This window comes from Lontra canadensis, unplaced genomic scaffold (assembly GCF_010015895.1).
Source record: "Lontra canadensis isolate GAN:19392208 unplaced genomic scaffold, GSC_riverotter_1.0 scaffold88, whole genome shotgun sequence".
Classification (NCBI taxonomy): Eukaryota; Metazoa; Chordata; class Mammalia; order Carnivora; family Mustelidae; genus Lontra; species Lontra canadensis.
Genome location: NW_022631082.1, coordinates 2029542 through 2045046, shown reverse-complemented (window position 1 = coordinate 2045046; position 15505 = coordinate 2029542). Strand labels below are relative to the sequence as shown.

The 15505-nt window shown below is 63.0% G+C and overlaps 3 protein-coding genes across 5 annotated transcripts in view; 2 read left to right on the top strand and 1 right to left on the bottom strand.

The window, feature by feature from the left end:
* The first annotated feature begins 3763 nt into the window (after positions 1 to 3763).
* DUS3L (dihydrouridine synthase 3 like) lies at positions 3764 to 8881 on the top strand. 3 transcript variants are annotated; one of them, XM_032883713.1, is made up of 13 exons: positions 3766 to 3975; positions 4698 to 4971; positions 5219 to 5731; positions 6052 to 6093; positions 6213 to 6365; positions 6633 to 6749; positions 6955 to 7020; positions 7095 to 7205; positions 7459 to 7555; positions 7678 to 7753; positions 7991 to 8179; positions 8263 to 8391; positions 8478 to 8881. In XM_032883713.1, the coding sequence occupies exons 1-13, from the start codon at positions 3875 to 3877 to the stop codon at positions 8548 to 8550; spliced, it is 1941 nt and encodes a 646-aa protein (XP_032739604.1). In that variant the 5' UTR covers positions 3766 to 3874; the 3' UTR covers positions 8551 to 8881. The 3 variants fall into 3 exon arrangements, with proteins under 3 accessions (XP_032739603.1, XP_032739605.1, XP_032739604.1); XM_032883712.1 differs by having other exon boundaries at positions 3764 to 3975; positions 7365 to 7753; XM_032883714.1 differs by lacking the exons at positions 8263 to 8391; positions 8478 to 8881 and having other exon boundaries at positions 3764 to 3975; positions 7365 to 7555; positions 7991 to 8173.
* Positions 8882 to 8981: 100 nt separating this feature from the next.
* Positions 8982 to 11035, top strand: PRR22 (proline rich 22). The gene is made up of 3 exons (XM_032883711.1): positions 8982 to 9318; positions 9420 to 9482; positions 9876 to 11035. Exons 1-3 carry the CDS (start codon positions 9189 to 9191, stop codon positions 11021 to 11023), a joined length of 1341 nt encoding a protein of 446 aa, XP_032739602.1. The 5' UTR covers positions 8982 to 9188; the 3' UTR covers positions 11024 to 11035.
* A 1741-nt stretch (positions 11036 to 12776) lies between these two features.
* CATSPERD (cation channel sperm associated auxiliary subunit delta) overlaps positions 12777 to 15505 on the bottom strand; it is a 56841-nt gene continuing 54112 nt past the window's right edge. Inside the window, exons 21-22 of the mRNA XM_032883709.1 lie at positions 14260 to 14417; positions 12777 to 13081 (exon numbers count right to left, since the gene is read on the bottom strand). Of these exons, the coding sequence (XP_032739600.1) occupies positions 12844 to 13081; positions 14260 to 14417 (396 nt within the window). The 3' untranslated portion in view covers positions 12777 to 12843. The remainder of the gene's footprint in view (positions 13082 to 14259; positions 14418 to 15505) is intronic.

Below are 15505 nucleotides of genomic sequence, written 5' to 3'. Positions count from 1 at the left end.
CTCGGATGTGCCCCCACGCTCCGCCCCCACCAGGTAGCCCCAGGCAGCGCGCCAGCCCCTGCAGTGCTCTGTGCCCACTTGTCAGCTGTGAAACCTGGGCATCAGAGAGGTCAAGAGGATGGCCCAAGGTCACAGAGTAGGGAAGAGGCTCAAAGCGGGGCTGGATGATTCCAGAACATTCGGCCATGGCCCTGGCCCCTCCTTCAGCCCTGACCCCCAAGGCTGGCCTCCCTGCCCTTGCTGCACAGTCACTGCTCCCAAGGGGAGTGCTCTGTTCACTCGTGGAGGCCCAGGCAGAGCTTCTGGGAGGCCAGCGGCTGCTGGCCAAGACATGGACTTGGCCGGTGGAGAAGTTTCCATCTTAGCACCAGGAGCTGGTCCAGGCCCTGCAGGCCCCGGGCTGTACCTCAGGACCCCCAGGAACCAGCACCGCAGCGGGGGAGGTGGCCCGGAGCCCTCTGTGTCTTCTGCCTCTCCTGCACCCCGCCCCCAGTATCTCCGTATTCAACATTGCCGCACTCCACAATGAGCTGGTCACGGAGATGGCTGGGCCTCTTGGCTCGTCGGTGATGTTGCTCCCACAGCCGTTCTGTGCCCAGTGCAGACCCTCAGGGACTAGCAGTGTCGTTCTCCTGCGGAGAAGGGAAAGGGCTTGCCAGGGGTCACTGGGACAGCTCAGGAACGCCAACTGCCAGCCAAGAGTCTCCCCTAAAATGGGCTTCAGTTCTCAATTTAACATCCTGGCCCCAAGCTGGAGGATGCTGAGCAGAGAGAAGCCTCAGCCCCGACGGGAGACCCAGCCCAGGTCAGAGAGAGGGCCCCAGGGGGCAAGAGGAGCTGGTGGCCTCGGCCAGCATAGGGCCCTTGAGGCCTGTGGGCGGCGGGAAGGAGCTGGCCAGTTCCAGGCGAGGGAGGATGGGAAAAGCAGGGCCGGCGGCCGTCCCCATAGGGCCATTTGCAGCCACAGGCCACAGGTCGGGGGCCCTCTCCCTGGGGGCCCTGGGTCAGCAAGGTGGGAAAGCCATCAGGCCAGCCCAAGGGAGTCAGGGCAGCAGGGCAAGCGGCCGGGTGGTGCCTGGGCGGGGGGTTGTGGGCACATGTGAGGCAGGACAGGGGCTCACGCAGGCAGAGCCAGCCACACCCCCACACACAAAAGCCACAGATGTGTGCACACTGCCCCCCACACACACACAACCAACACAGACACACATAAACACATGCACTCAGAAACACAATTATATTCACAGGCCCCCCCCCCAAATCAGACACACTCCCCAGTCACATAGCACAGTAGATGCGTATACGCCATCACACGTGCAAAAGCCATAGACACTTACAACACACACACACACACACACGCAGCAGCCCCAGCTGCCAAGGTTCCCGGGTGCCCTGTGGCGCGCCCCCCCCCCCCACAGCACCCTGGCTCTTCCCACCCTCCGCCCAACCCTGCTGTCTCCGTCCTTGGCCTGGGGTGCCCTAATCCCTGTCTCGTGTCCTGAAGCCAGGAGATAAGGGGCAGCTGCAGCCCCAGATAAAGGAAGCGCAGCCACAAATCCGGGGTGGCCCTGGCAGAAACGGGCACCGAGCCCGGGCGGCACCTGTCCTGCTGCTGCCTCCCCATCCGGCCTGGCTGCCTGGCTGAGAGGGCCAGTGAGGGCAGCGGAGACAGAGACACAGGGAGGGAGCAGAGAGACAGAGAAGAGAGACTCAGAGGGAGAGAGGAAGGCAGAGACCAAAAGAAGCTGAGGCAGAGGGAGAGAGAGAGAGAGAGGGAGAGTACAAGCAGCGCCTTCCCCAGGCCCTGCCTCCCCCGATCTGAGTGCCTCAGTGTCCCCACTGGCACAGGGTTCCCTGGGCCACCTGCCTCCTTTCTGTTTCTCCGAATCAGTCAAGATAGGGCATTCAGAGGACGACTCAGGCCTGGTTCGGGGGGGGGGGCATCTTCCTGAGTGTCCCCACGTTCTCCAGGGTGACACCTGGGAAGTTCTCATCCCCCTGCCACAGCCTCAGTGAAGGCAGGGCCCCCTAGAGCAGGTCCTGGTCCCTCTGGGCCTCAGTCTCCCAGCCGTGGTAAGATGCACTCAGCATTCCTTGGGCACCTCTTGTGGGCTGGGCCTGGTCCTGGGTGCTGGGGACACAGAATGACTGAGGTGGACCAATTCCCACCCTCTCTGAGCTCAGTACGGTGGGGAAGATGGCATGTGGCCAGGTAGCACCAGGATGGTGAGGGCCATGATTCCCGGGGGATGTCTGGATGGCTGCCAAGGCTAAAGGGGGCCATATCCCCAGTATGGGGCAGTTAAAGAGGCTTCTGGAGGAGGAAGGTGGGGGAGGAAGAGGAGGAGGAGGAGAAGGAGAAAAAGGAGAGAACTAGAGGCTGAGTGGAGATTGGGAGCAGGGAACAGACTTCTTGCAAGAGGGAACAGCACATGCAAAGGCGGAGAGGTACAACTGCCTCATGGAACGTCTGGAATGAACTTGGTATTTGAGTTTAGGGTGTGGGGGGTGATGAGAAACGGGAAGGCAGCAGAGGCTAGGAACTGTAGGAACTTGGGGGCCGTGGTACAGGGTTGGGGCAGTAGGGAGACATGGAAGGATTGGGAGCAGGGGGAAAGCCATGGTCAGATTTGTGCCTGGGAGTCTGGGCTTTGGGGGTAGGATGGAAGATTTAGGCCCAGAAGTTGGTAGGGGTGTGATGGGAGAGGGGATGGACTAGAGAGAGATTCTGAAGGGCAAGTGGTCAGGACACAGGAACCCACAGGCTGTGGGGAGAGAGGCAGGGTGGGAAGGCTGATGCCCTGGTCTCTGGCTCAGGACGGGTCGGCAGTCCCTGGGCCAGGGACCTCTGAGATCCATGGATTCAGGTGGATTGGGGATGAATGCCTGCTCCCTCTGCACAAAGTCAGAGAGTAGAATAAGTGAGTTAATGCAAAGGGCTTAGACAAAATTGGTGCTCAACAATTGTTTAGTTACTGGTAAACAATTAATACTACACCATTATGATAAGCAATTAATATTGCATCATTGGTATTAATGTTGTCAGTGGCCAATCCACAGTCATACCCCTTTCCCCCGCTTACAGGAGGCCCTCCTTGATTGCCTCACACAGAAAATACAGGCCTTCGCAAGGCAGACCCAGGGAGCCCTTGGAGGCCCAGAGAGGGGAGGCTATGTTCAGACAGCCCTCTGCGGGCCTCAGTTTCCCCTTCTATGCAACTGCCTCCCCGGAGGGGCCTGGGTGCGGTGGGACGGTGGGGGGAAGACTCCAGGTGGAACCTCAGAGGGCAATGGGACGGGCAGTCTAGGAGGGAGGAGGGAGCTCGGGCCCCTGGAGGTGGGCAGGCACAGCCGGGCACGAAGTCTCCCAAGACTGGACGCCGCAGGTCCTCGGTTTATCCCCAGATTGTCCTATAGAGGGCAGCCGAGGCCAGCGCTGGGAGCCAGTCCGCTCCCCCGCGAGCTCTCAAGGGCAGGGTGCCGCCTGTTGTCGTCGGGGCTTGCCCGGCGTCTAGGACAGCCTCCGGCACGCAGGCTTTCAACTGTCGATAATGCCCCGCATAAAAGTGGAGTTTAAGCTTTTTTTTTTTTAAAGGCCCCGTTTTAAGGTTCTTCGAATACCCTTGTGGGTGGAACGCAGCCGGTCAGAAGAGGCACCGACTGTCTCCGTGACCCGCAAACAGCCCCGCGGTAGCAACCTTAGCGGCACCGAGGCCCCACCCCCACCCAGGCTCCGCCCCCTTACGTCGGCTCGCGAACAATGGCGTCACTTGGAGCGCCCCGGGCATGCGCGTTTCCCCAGCCCGATGGGAAGACGCTCTCGCGACCCGGAAGGCCTTCCCGCCGCTCTCCAAAGCCGGCGTGAGGGGGGCTGATGGCGGAGGGAGCGGCGGAGGCCTCAGCAGAGAGTGGTGGCGGCGGCAGCGATTCGGGAGCCAGCGCACCGGAACCGGGGGTGGCGCCCATTAAATCTCAGTGAGTCGCCGGGGCCGGAGGAGACCCTCACGAGGCCTTCCCGGCATCTACAGGCGGTGCACGCCGGGTGGCGGGGCAGCGGCCCAGGCGGGAAGCTCGCAGGCTCTTCAGTCTGGGGTGGTTCTGCACCCGCAGGGTCGGAGCGGACAGCGCACGTTGGGGGCTGTCACGTGTGCGAAGGACACCACAGTGCTTGTAGGGGCGCGCAGGGTTGGAGGCTGGGGCCCGCAGTGCATGCTGGGGACTGTAGTCCGGGCGTGTGGCGGGAGTAGCACTTGTGCACCTGCCGCTGGTCTCAGCTACGGGCAGGGACTTGGGTCTGAAGCGAGGGCCGTGGGGCATGCTGGGGAATGTGGCGACCGTGGCCCTGTTGCAAGGCATGCGGGGAGTGTAGTTTTCTCTAGCCGAAAGTGGTCGGGGATGTTCATGCTGTTTGTAGTTTGGCTGGATACTCTGGGCAGTGGGACCCAGGGACAAAATTTAGGCTCTGCCTGTGGCCTTGAGACGCGCCCCGACTGGCAGCTGGCCGCTTCTAAGTGGTGTACTCCCCATCAGCAGACGCAGCTAAACAGGGACAGGTGTTCTTGGTCCCTATCCCCAGGGACCAGGCCTGACTCAGTCACTCCCAGACCCCTCTTGCTTCAGACGTGGGCTCCCTTGCGTCTGAGCCGGAGAAGGGGTTCCTTCCACAAGCACTCTTCCCGCTGCCTGTCTGCTGGCAGATATCTCACCACCAAGGAGCAGTTCCACGAATTCCTGGAAGCCAAGGGGCAGGAGAAGCCCAGCCAGGGAGTCGAGGCAGGAGACCCTGGTGGCAATGACCTGGCCGAACCTGAGGCCAAGCGCATCCGACTGGAGGATGGGGAGGCGGGGGAGGCGGCAGAACCCGGGGACAAGCCAAAGGTTCAGAAGAGAGCCCGGGGCCAGAACAAAGGCCGGCCCCACATGAAACCCACCCACTACGACAAGAATAGGCTCTGCCCCTCCCTGGTCCAGGTGAGTGTAATTGTTGCTGGAAAGTCCTCGAGACCTTCCGTCTGAGCCTCTCCGCTCCCCATTCAATCCTCCGGAAGCTGGGACGTTAAGTGTTGTTGTCCCCATCTTGTTCCTGAGTAAACTCAGGCTTGATGGGTTCCTGACTTGCCCCGGGACACCCACCAGGAGGGGAGGGCCTCTCACCCAGGCTGCCTGGCTGGCCCGGCGTGCCCCCATCATTCCTCGTGGCCTCTTGGTTCCCACGCAGGAATCAGCAGCAAAGTGTTTGTTTGGTGACCGCTGCCGCTTCCTGCACGACGTGGGCCGCTACCTGGAGACCAAGCCTTCGGACCTGGGCCCCCGCTGTGTGCTTTTTGAGACCTTCGGCAGGTGCCCCTATGGCGTGACCTGCCGCTTCGCCGGGGCCCATTTGGGACCCGAAGGCCAGAACCTCGTGCGGGAAGAGCGGGTCCAGGTCCCGCCGGTCCGCAACGGCCTGGACAAGGCCCTGCAGCAGCAGCTGCGAAAGCGCAAGGTCCGCTTCGAGCGCGCCGAGCAGGCCCTCCACCAGCTGAGCAAGGGCCACCTGCCAGGCCCCTCCCCGGAGGCCGCGGTCCCCGACGTCTCGGGGGCTGAAGGTGCCCCTGGACAGGACAGCGGTGACACCCAGCAGGCCCTCCTGGAGCCAGACACTGATGCCCCAGCCAGCGGCTCGGAGTGGACCTGTGGACCCCTGACAGATGAGGATATAGTCCGGCTACGGCCTTGTGAGAAGAGAAAGGTACATGTTCGGGGCTTCCTGCTGAGGGTGCTGGGAGCGTGGGGGCAGAAGGAGCCAGACACACACCCCCAGCCCCAGAGAGTCGGGGCTGGCGGGGAGGGAAAGGAGGAGGGAGGGGAAGACTTCCTGGAAGAAGGGGCATCAGGCCTGCGGTTTTGACGGTTGGGCAGAGACTGCAGCAGAGTGAAAACGGGAACAGAATGGTCTTCGCACAGGGATCCATTGACTCGTGCGGAGGCCCAGAGGAGGACTGCGGGCGGGGTGGGGAGCAGGGAGCTCCAGAGGCCTGACGAGCTCCCCTGGGTTTTGTTTTGCTGAAGCTGGACCTCAGCGGCAAGCTGTACCTGGCCCCCCTCACCACGGTAGGTCAGCCCGGCAGGGCCCTGTGTCTGCCCATCTGGTGGGTTTTGGGGCTGCGGTCGGCATCCGGGGTTCCTGCCTGCTGCCCCTCACATGTGCCCATGGCCCCCACGGCCCCCAGTGTGGGAACCTGCCCTTCCGGCGGATCTGCAAACGCTTCGGGGCTGACGTGACGTGTGGGGAGATGGCTGTGTGCACCAACCTGCTGCAGGGCCAGACATCTGAGTGGGCCCTGCTCAGACGCCACCCCTGTGAGGATGTCTTTGGCGTGCAGGTCAGTGCCGCCCCACGGGGAGGGGGGCGGGAAGGACAGAGGGGCTCTCGGCTGGCTGCCTCGCTCTACGGCAGGTTCGGGGTTGGATCTCCCTGACCGCAGGCCTGATTCAGTCACTCCCAGACCCCTCTAGCCTCAGCCATGGGCTCAAGGGCTGACCCGATGGCCCTTTGCGGGTTGGTGAGACAGGGCCCCTGGCTGGATCCCCACGGTGGGCAGGGCCAGCCTGGGCCAGCCCCTCACTTCCTGCTCCGCCCCCGGCCACAGCTTGAGGGCGCCTTCCCTGACACCATGACCAAGTGCGCCGAGCTGCTCAACCGCACCGTGGACGTGGACTTCGTGGACATCAACGTCGGGTGCCCCATCGACCTCGTGTACAAGAAGGTAGTAGCTGCGCAGCCCTTGATTTCCATGGTGTGTGGGGGGGAATGGGAGCCTGGGACCTGGCCTTGTTTTTGCCTGAGTGTCTGGGGGACTCATGGGCGCTGCTGCGCCTTGGTTTCCCCCATTTGGCTGGCCCAGGCAGAGAAGGGTGGCAGGCCCAGCTCGCATTCTGCTGTCCCTTGCTCCAGCCCCCCATCTCTCCCAGGGCGGGGGCTGTGCCCTCATGAACCGCACGGCCAAGTTCCAGCAGATTGTCCGCGGCATGAACCAGGTACGCCCTCTGCCCCCCCCCACCCCCGCCCCAGCCAGCCCAGGTCCCGCTGACCGCTGCCGCCCTCCCCGCAGGTGCTGGACGTGCCGCTGACCGTGAAGATCCGCACCGGCGTCCAGGAGCGCATGAACCTGGCCCACCGCTTGCTCCCTGAGCTGCGGGACTGGGGCGCGGCCCTGGTCACGGTGGGTCTTGGGGCACGGAGGGCATGGGGGCCCCCACCGGAGCGCTGTGGGCGGACCTTCCTAACAGTCTCTCTCTCCCCGTTCCTTCCTCCTGCTCTCTGGCTCTCCTTCCATCTCTGTCTCCGTCTGTCTCTTCATCTCTCTGTCTCTCTCTCTCAGCCTGTCCCTCTTGATGTCTCTGGGTCTCTCTCTCTGTGTCTGATCCTCCGCCCCCGGACCGGCTCTCCCTCCCCGCGCATGGCTTCTCCTTCAGCTCCACGGCCGCTCCCGGGAGCAGCGCTACACCAAGCTGGCCGACTGGGGGTACATCGCGCAGTGTGTGACAGCAGCCAGCCCCATGCCGCTGTTCGGTGGGTCCCCCGCCCCCGCCTGGGACCCTGCCCTCCCCGCGTGGGCATTACTGGGCTGCCGGAAGCTCCCCCAGAGCTCCCGCCTGCCCCCGGCTCCCTGAGACCCCGCCTCTGTCCCTCAGGAAACGGGGACATCTTGTCATACGAGGATGCCAACCGTGCCATGCAGACTGGCGTCGCGGGGGTGATGATCGCTCGGTAAGGGAGCTCTGTGCCTGGGGGGCTGCGAAGAACCAGCCGGAGCTGCCCCCTGCCTCCCTCCCCTCCTCCCTGCTCAGTGTAGCTGGCAGGTGGCTCTGCGGGGGGGCGGGGGGCGGGCAGCGGACATCTGTGCTCTCGGGTGTTGGAACTCTTGGGCGTTGAAGGTTGGCTGAGCCTGGTGGAGAGGCAGGGCCCCGGAGCCCTCCAGACCACCGCTCCCTACCCCACTCCCAGGGGTGCCCTGTTGAAGCCGTGGCTGTTCACGGAGATCAAGGAGCAGCGGCACTGGGACATCTCGTCGTCTGAGCGCATGGCCATCCTGCAGGACTTCACGCGTTACGGCCTGGAGCACTGGGGCTCGGACACGCAGGGCGTGGAGAAGACCCGCCGTTTCCTCCTCGAGTGGCTGTCCTTCCTGTGCCGGTGGGTGCAGGGCCACGTGCAGACTGGGGGGGGGTCCCGTGGGGGGGGTCCAGCCTGGCCTCACCCATTCACGCTGCCTGCAGGTACGTGCCCGTGGGCCTCCTGGAGCGGCTCCCACAGAGGATCAACGAGCGGCCGCCCTACTACCTGGGCCGCGACTACCTGGAGACGCTCATGGCCAGCCAGAAGGCAGCTGACTGGATTCGGATCAGGTGCCAGGAACGCGAGGCGCTGGGCTGTGGGAGGCCGAGGGGCCCCTGGACCGCAGGCCTGACCCCGCCCTGTGCCCTCTTCACAGTGAGATGCTGCTGGGACCCGTGCCGCCCAACTTCGTCTTTCTGCCGAAGCATAAGGCCAATGCGTACAAGTAGCCACGGGCTGGGGAGGGCGTCGGATGGCCCAGCGGGTCCCCCTGCTGCATGAGAAGACAATAAATCTTATTCTTTTAAAACCCAGGCCTTTCTGTGACCCCAAGGCTTCCCCGTCCCACTCTGGGGTTTTGTCTCAATGCAGGGCTGACCCTCTCCCCAGCATGCACTTGTCCTTTCTCATTGACAAGAGTCTCCTAGTCGCCCCCATGGGCCCAGCCCTGTGCTGGCCACCACGGCTCCCCAGAGCGGCTTTACCCACCAAGAAAGCGCTAGGCACTCACGAGGCAGGGGCCTTGGCCTACGCAGGTGTGGATCAGGGCGGGCTACCTGGAGGAAGGAGCTGTGGAGATGCCCAGAGCATGGAGGCAAAGGCAGAAGGCAGCAGACAGAGTTCGGGGTCTGCCCCGCTTTTTGTGAGGCCGGTCCTCCGACTCCCTTGGTTTCTCCATCTGCCCCCTGCCCCCCCACCCCCCGATACCCGGAATCCCGACCAGTGGGCGGGCCACAGCCTGGAACCCGCTGCCCAGAGTAACCAGGCAAACAGAACTCGGCAGGACTGAGCCTGCTGTCCGGGCGGGCTGCCTGTGCTCCCGCCTGCTGCCCCCCTGGCCTGCCCAGGCTGGCCCCCCTGCCTCCCCATGCAGCACCCCAAACCCTTCTATGCGCCTACAGCTCCCCAAGAAGGCTTCAGCCCCCGGGGCCTGGATGGCACCGAGGGGTCAGGCAGCCAGCCTGCTCCCGCCTGCACAGAGCCTCTTCCTGCTGTGGGTACGAGTCAGAGGCTGTCGGGTGTGGTGGGTGTCGGGGTCCCCAAGGGGGTGGGGGACCAGGGCTCAGGACCCTGCCCAGCCACCTGCTTTTGTCCACAGGCTCCTCCAACCTCTATCAGCCCCCAAACCCGGAGAAAGAGGTGTTTCCAGGCCCTCCGGCAGGTACCAGCCTCCCCGCAACCCTTGATGAAGATTCGGGGGTGGGCTGGAGGGGTCGGGGCCTGTCCTGCCCATGCCCCTGGCCCTAGGTGGCCGCCAAAAGGTAAGGCCTATGTCTCTGGTCCCTCAAGTAGGCCTTCAGGGGCAAAGCCTATGCCGATCGCTCCCCGGACAGGTCCCCAAAACAATACCTGGGTTCCCGACTCCCAGATGGGTCCCCAAAAGCAGGATCTCTGTCCCCATTCCTCAGATGGACCCCCAGGCCAGGTGTCTATCCCCTGCCCCACAGATGGGCCCCCGGGGTTTGGGCTGTGCCCCTCCCCTCCTCTAGCCTGTACTCCTTGCCCCAGGTGGGTGACAGAGCTCCTCTCAGGGCTGCCCCTCCCTGGCCTGCAGGTTTCCAGATGGCACCCTGCGGGTGCTTCTTTGACCCCCGCATCTACCGAATCGAGTGGGCCACCACCGACTTCGGCCAGTCGTCCCTGTACAAGCTGACGGCAGTGGGCGGTGGGGGACCCACCGGGGGTCCGGCTGGGGGTCCCGCCTCTCCAGGCACCTACCTCCTAGAGCCCCAGCACTACCTCAAGGCCCCCGTGCCGGCCCCACCGCCCCCGCCATACCCGCACTACCAGCCGCTGCCTGGGGGCCCCCAGTACCTCATGCCCTACTTCCCCCCCGAGGGGCCTGGGCCAGAGGCTCTGGGCTTTGTGGGCGACGGGGGGCCCCCCGCCTACATGGAACTGCCCCCGCCCCTGCTCAAGGAAGGCCTGGGGCCAGCCGTGCCGCCACCCCCGGCCCCGCCCCCACCCCCTGTCCCCAAGGAGAACAAGCTGCCTCCCTTGCTCATCACGCTCCCCACGGAGGCCGCGTTGCCCCCTGGCGCCTACAGCCACCTCAAGGGCCGCCTCAGTCAGTTCCACGGGCCCAGCGAGCCGCTGGCCTTCCCCTCCAAGGAGCTGCCGGGTGGTGGCGCTGGGCCGGCCCTACTGTACCCGCCGGGCCCCGGGGAGCCCAAGGTGGCGGAGGCGGAGGCGGCCCCCCTGGGGGCAGGGGAGGCCAGGACCCCCGAGGCAGCCAGGGCCTTCGTGCTGCCTGAGAAGGTGCTTCTGGAAGACGCCATGAAGCTCTTCGACTGCTTGCCGGGCAACGCTGAGCCCGAGGGGTCCCCACGCAAGGCCCCTGGGCCAGCCCTGCCGGACAGCGGGGGCGGCGGGGACGACTCATCCAGTGACATCCGCTCGCTGCACCTGCCGGACGAACTGCTGTCCTTTGACTACAGTGTGCCTGAGATCCTGGACACCGTGTCTAACGTGGACTACTTCTTCAACTTCAAGGCCTTGGATGAGGAGCCACCACCCCGCCCGGGGCCCCCTGTCGCCAACACCGAGGCCCCCGCCGCACGACCCGAGCTGCCTGGCAAGAGGAAGGCCGGCACCTCGTCCGCCAAGAAGGGCAGGCAGGGGGGCAAGGGCAAGCAGGCTGCGGGCCTGGCCAGTGTCGCCCCCTCAGGGCCCAGGCAGGACCTGGGAGCCGCCCCCCATTAAAATGGATTTGATCTCTCAGCTCACTGTCAGCTTGGTGGCATCGGGGCCTGGGGACAGCAGGCTGACGCTGGACGTGGAGGACGGTCCCCTCCTGCACCGTCGCAGCGGGCCCGGGGTCACATGGGAAGGCCCAGCAGGCCCACGGCACCTCCCGGGTGAGCCGGGCAGCCCTACCATCCCGAGGAGTCCTAAATCCCTCCTTTCCACACCCCAGAAAGTTGGGAGTCCGCCAGCAGAGATGGAGAAGGGGGGCTTCTGCAAGGTGGGGAGACGCTGTCCGGACTGCACTCTAAGGATCTTTCGCCCAGGTGTTTGGTGGGGAAAGGGTTGCCGAGAGGGCCAGGAAGTGGCCTGGGGATGAGGCCTACCCTCCCCCACACCCCTACCCCAGTCTGCTTCTCTCCCCCTGCAGAGGACCAAGGGGCCCTCCCGCCCCAGGCCCTGGGCTGGGTCCCTGGGGCCTTCGTGCTCGGACTCTGCTGGGGTAGAGCCCCGGGGGTGGCTGGGTGTGGGGTGGCAGAGTCGGTAGCTGGAACCCAGGACTTCCTGTCTGCCGAGCACTGCGCCAGGAGCCTGCTGGGCTCACCTCATCGCGCCCTCTTTCCAGAGCTCCGGAGAGACGGCGCAGTCTGCCCCGCCCGGTCCTGTTCTGTGCCTGGCTAGGGGAGCCTGGAGTCCGCCGCCCTTCACTTCCTGCCGAGCTCCCCTCTCCCCACGGCCACGTTCAGGGTATTTTTGAGATTAAAGCCAAGTGCGCTTGACGAAGGGAAGGCCCTGGCAAAAGACGTTGGCAAATGGGCTTGGTTTCCTCGAAGGTCAATGCGAACGTGAGCGCTCGGCCTAACATGGAGAGTGGCCGCCGTCATGCTCACCGGGCAGGGTGGGCTCCCTGCACCGTCAAGGTCACGCTTCCATGACCGGACTGAGACGGGACTGGGCCACGAGGCGGACTGTGGAATATACCCGCTGAACCTCAGAAGAATCAGGAAACTCACAGGACCACCCAAGTTCTCCCTTGGGGTGAGCTGGCCGTCCGTGCCACCTGGGAGTCAGAGGTGTTGGGAGGGGAGGGAACCCCCCCGGAGGGCTAGGGAGAGTGCACACGGCTGTGTACATTGTGTATACATGCACACACGTGCATAGACACGTGCACGTTTGTGTATACGTGCTGTGTGTGCAGGTCTGTGTATCTGTAGATGTGTAGACGCATACACACGTGTTCATGTCCTGGGTAAACACGTGTGACTGTACACACGTTGGGGATGCACGCACACACATGTATCCACACCACCAAACACCCGTGTGTGTGTCCCTGCACACTATGCCTGTGCACCTTGCCCAGGCACACCCGTGTACATGTGTGCGCGGGCATGCCTGCGTCTATGTCATAGGCACGTGTCCGTACGTGTGCGCGCACATGACATCATGCTTCCAAACATTCCTCCGGGGACACAGCAGAGCACACACATGCGTGTTTGTATACACGGGAGGGTTTATGCCCCAGAAACGGACTCCCAGCAGTTGCTGCCTCCTCCAGACTCCCCCGTGCCCCCTCTAACGGGCCACGGGGCTACGTCTTCGGTCTTTCAGGGGACCGCCTCTCTCTCTGTGGGGTGCTCCGCTCCCTCACCTCCCCCGCGTCCCGTCAAGGCTCTGGGCTACCCCACTCCCGGCGCAGGTGCCGCAGGGCAGGGGAGCTGCGACAGGAGGATGGAAGGTGGTGGGGGGAGGACACAACACGATCCGGACACGCGGCACGAACACCACCACCAGCCGCTTTATAGAACGCTTTAAGGCCACGAGGGGCTTCCCCGGTGCACTTAGCACCTGCCTCGGAAACACGCACAGGCCTTTCGGCACCTCCTGCACAGATGAATCCAGAAGCCCTTGAACTTGAGGCCCTTCTCCGTGTGCAGCAGTTTGGGGATGGCGTAGGCCAGCCACACGGACAGCAGCATGACCACCACGAGCGGGATGATCGTGACCGCCGCCAGGATGACAGACAGGGGGAAGGCGCCGTACACGTAGATGCTGAAGGTGGTCTCCAAGTGACAGTAGCTGCAAGGGGCGGGTGGAGAGAGGCCATGGGGCGTTGCCCCATGGGGCCCTGCCCTTCGCCCCATTGAACGTGCTAAAACCCACAGAAAGGAGTCCTGGGCCCCGGGTGCTGAGCTGGGACGCCTGGTTCCACTTCCATCCATTTCAGCTCTTCTCCAGGCTGAGTCTGCTGTCCTCTCTGTGCCGGCAACAGTCCTGTCCTCCCCCTGGTTTCCTGTGGTCCCCTCCTCCTCCGGGGACCAGTTGTCTCCCTGACTCCATGCCCACACTCAGTCTAGAGAGGCGAACTAACCATCCTGTTCCCTAGTGGAAGCAGAGGGCGGGCATGATGGGGCCACAGGTGTGCACGAGGTGGGCAGGGAGTGCCAGGGTGCAGCAGGCCGGGAGGGAAGGGCACCCCAGGAGACGGGACCCAGGGTAAAGGAGAACTCGCTGGACCCACAGTGCGGACAGAGGAGCGGATGGGACCAAAGGCAGTCCTGTCTCTCTAGATAAGCCACCCCGTCCTCCCGCCCGTTGGCCATCCCAGAGCTGGCCCCCTAGATCAAGGCACGGGGTCTCAAGGCAAGATCTCCATGTACTTTGGGGAGTGGAGTTCCTATCTGTCTAGAGAGGTTAGATGATGGGGGGGGGAAGGATATTGTCCCGTACGCACGCCCACAGTGGGAGATGTTGGCAACCTAGGCCAGCACACCTAGAAACCTCTTCGCACACATGGGTAGTAAATATTCAACAACCAGCTCTAAGGGGAAAGGCTGAATTTGTAGGGTGTGCCGAATCCCATGGTGTAAATTCTCCCACCGTGGCTGATTCCAGGCAACCAAGGGAAAGGCAATTGGCTTGCGAGATCCCTGGAGATTTAAGGGTCTGCACGTGCACTCCACCCATGAGATGGGGCTTGAGAGGGGCGTGGCTGCCCGCCACTGCTGCCCCCGCCCCCCGGAACCCAGCGTGGGCTCTGAGTAAGGACTTATTTAGGGAGTGAACAAATGTCATCTAGAACTTCAGATGCCACTCTTCCCAGGGACAGTCTGGGCTGCTGGGAACATTGATGTTTATCCAGGACACGCCCAGGGGAGGGAGAAAAGTGGGTCCCTCGCCTGTATGCGACCCTCCCCAGGAGAGCCAGTCATCCCCCCCTAGAGGTCCCTGGCATGGAGTGATTCAGCCCCGCTCACCTGTAGTACGGATCCACGATAGAAATGTAGAAGACGTAGATTCCATTCCTCTGGTCAAAAATAACCTTGTTTGCCGTCGGGCCTCCCAGGATCTGATATGGGACGTTTGGCCATCTCAAGGGGACTTTGTTGTCGGGGTCATGGCAGCTCACATAGTTCTGGGGAGAAGGACAGAAGCATGCCCACTAGCTCCGGGGGCTGGGGAGGGCCGGGCCCGTGCCCACAGATGGACCCCCACCGCAGGCTGCGCCCCACCTGCAACACTGCTCACCCAGCACCCATGGGGGCGAGTCCAGGGCCAAGTGCCTGATGGGCGGGTGGTGCGTGACCTTGGAGAGACACTGTGGGTGGCTGCTCAGCCTTTATCCTGCCCTCCTGTGTCCAGGCCTTGAACCCCCGAGTCTGGGTGTGAATCAGATGCCTCTATTTCATGTACTCTTGGTGTTAGGGCCTGACGTGTTCCCCACATACACACACACAACGAGCCCACCGCCAATGAAATGCTGGAATCCTAACTCTTAGGGCCTCAGAATGTGACCTTATTCAGAGATGGGGTCTTTTTCAGGTGATCCAGTTAAAATGAGGTTGTTGGGGTGCCTGGGTGGCTCAGTGGGTTAAAGCCTCTGCCTTCGGCTCAGGTCATGATCTCAGGGTCCTGGGATCGAGCCCTGCATTGGGCTCTCTGCACAGCAGGGAGCCTGCTTCCTCCTCCCTCTCTGCCTGCCTTTCTGTCTACTTGTCATCTCTGACTGTCAAATAAATAAATAAATAAATATCTAAAAAAAAAAAAAAGTTGGCCCTTGAACCAACAAGTTTCGTGTCTTTATAAAAAGGGGAAATTTGGACCCAGTCATGCCTGGGGAGAACATCATGTGTAGACAGAGGCAGAAATCAGGGTGTGTGTCTACAAGCCCAAGAGCGCCGGAGATGACCAGGAAACCACCAGAGGGTGGGAGAGCCTAGAACAGATTCTCATTCACCCTTAGAAGGAACCGACCCTGGCAACACCTTGATCTCAGACTTCGGTGTCCAGAACTGGGAAAGGATCCATCTCTGGCATTGAAACTATCTGCTGTGTGGTGTTTTTGTCACAGAAGCCCTAACTCACTGGTGCACCTGGGAAGTCTGAAGGTAGAGAGGGCACAGAGCCACCTTCCTGGGGCTTCTCACTGGAGCTACTGCCAAGCATGGCCACGGCGTCAAGAAGTGGTCAGGGGGTACCAGCAGCTTCTCGGCCCAGTCTCCA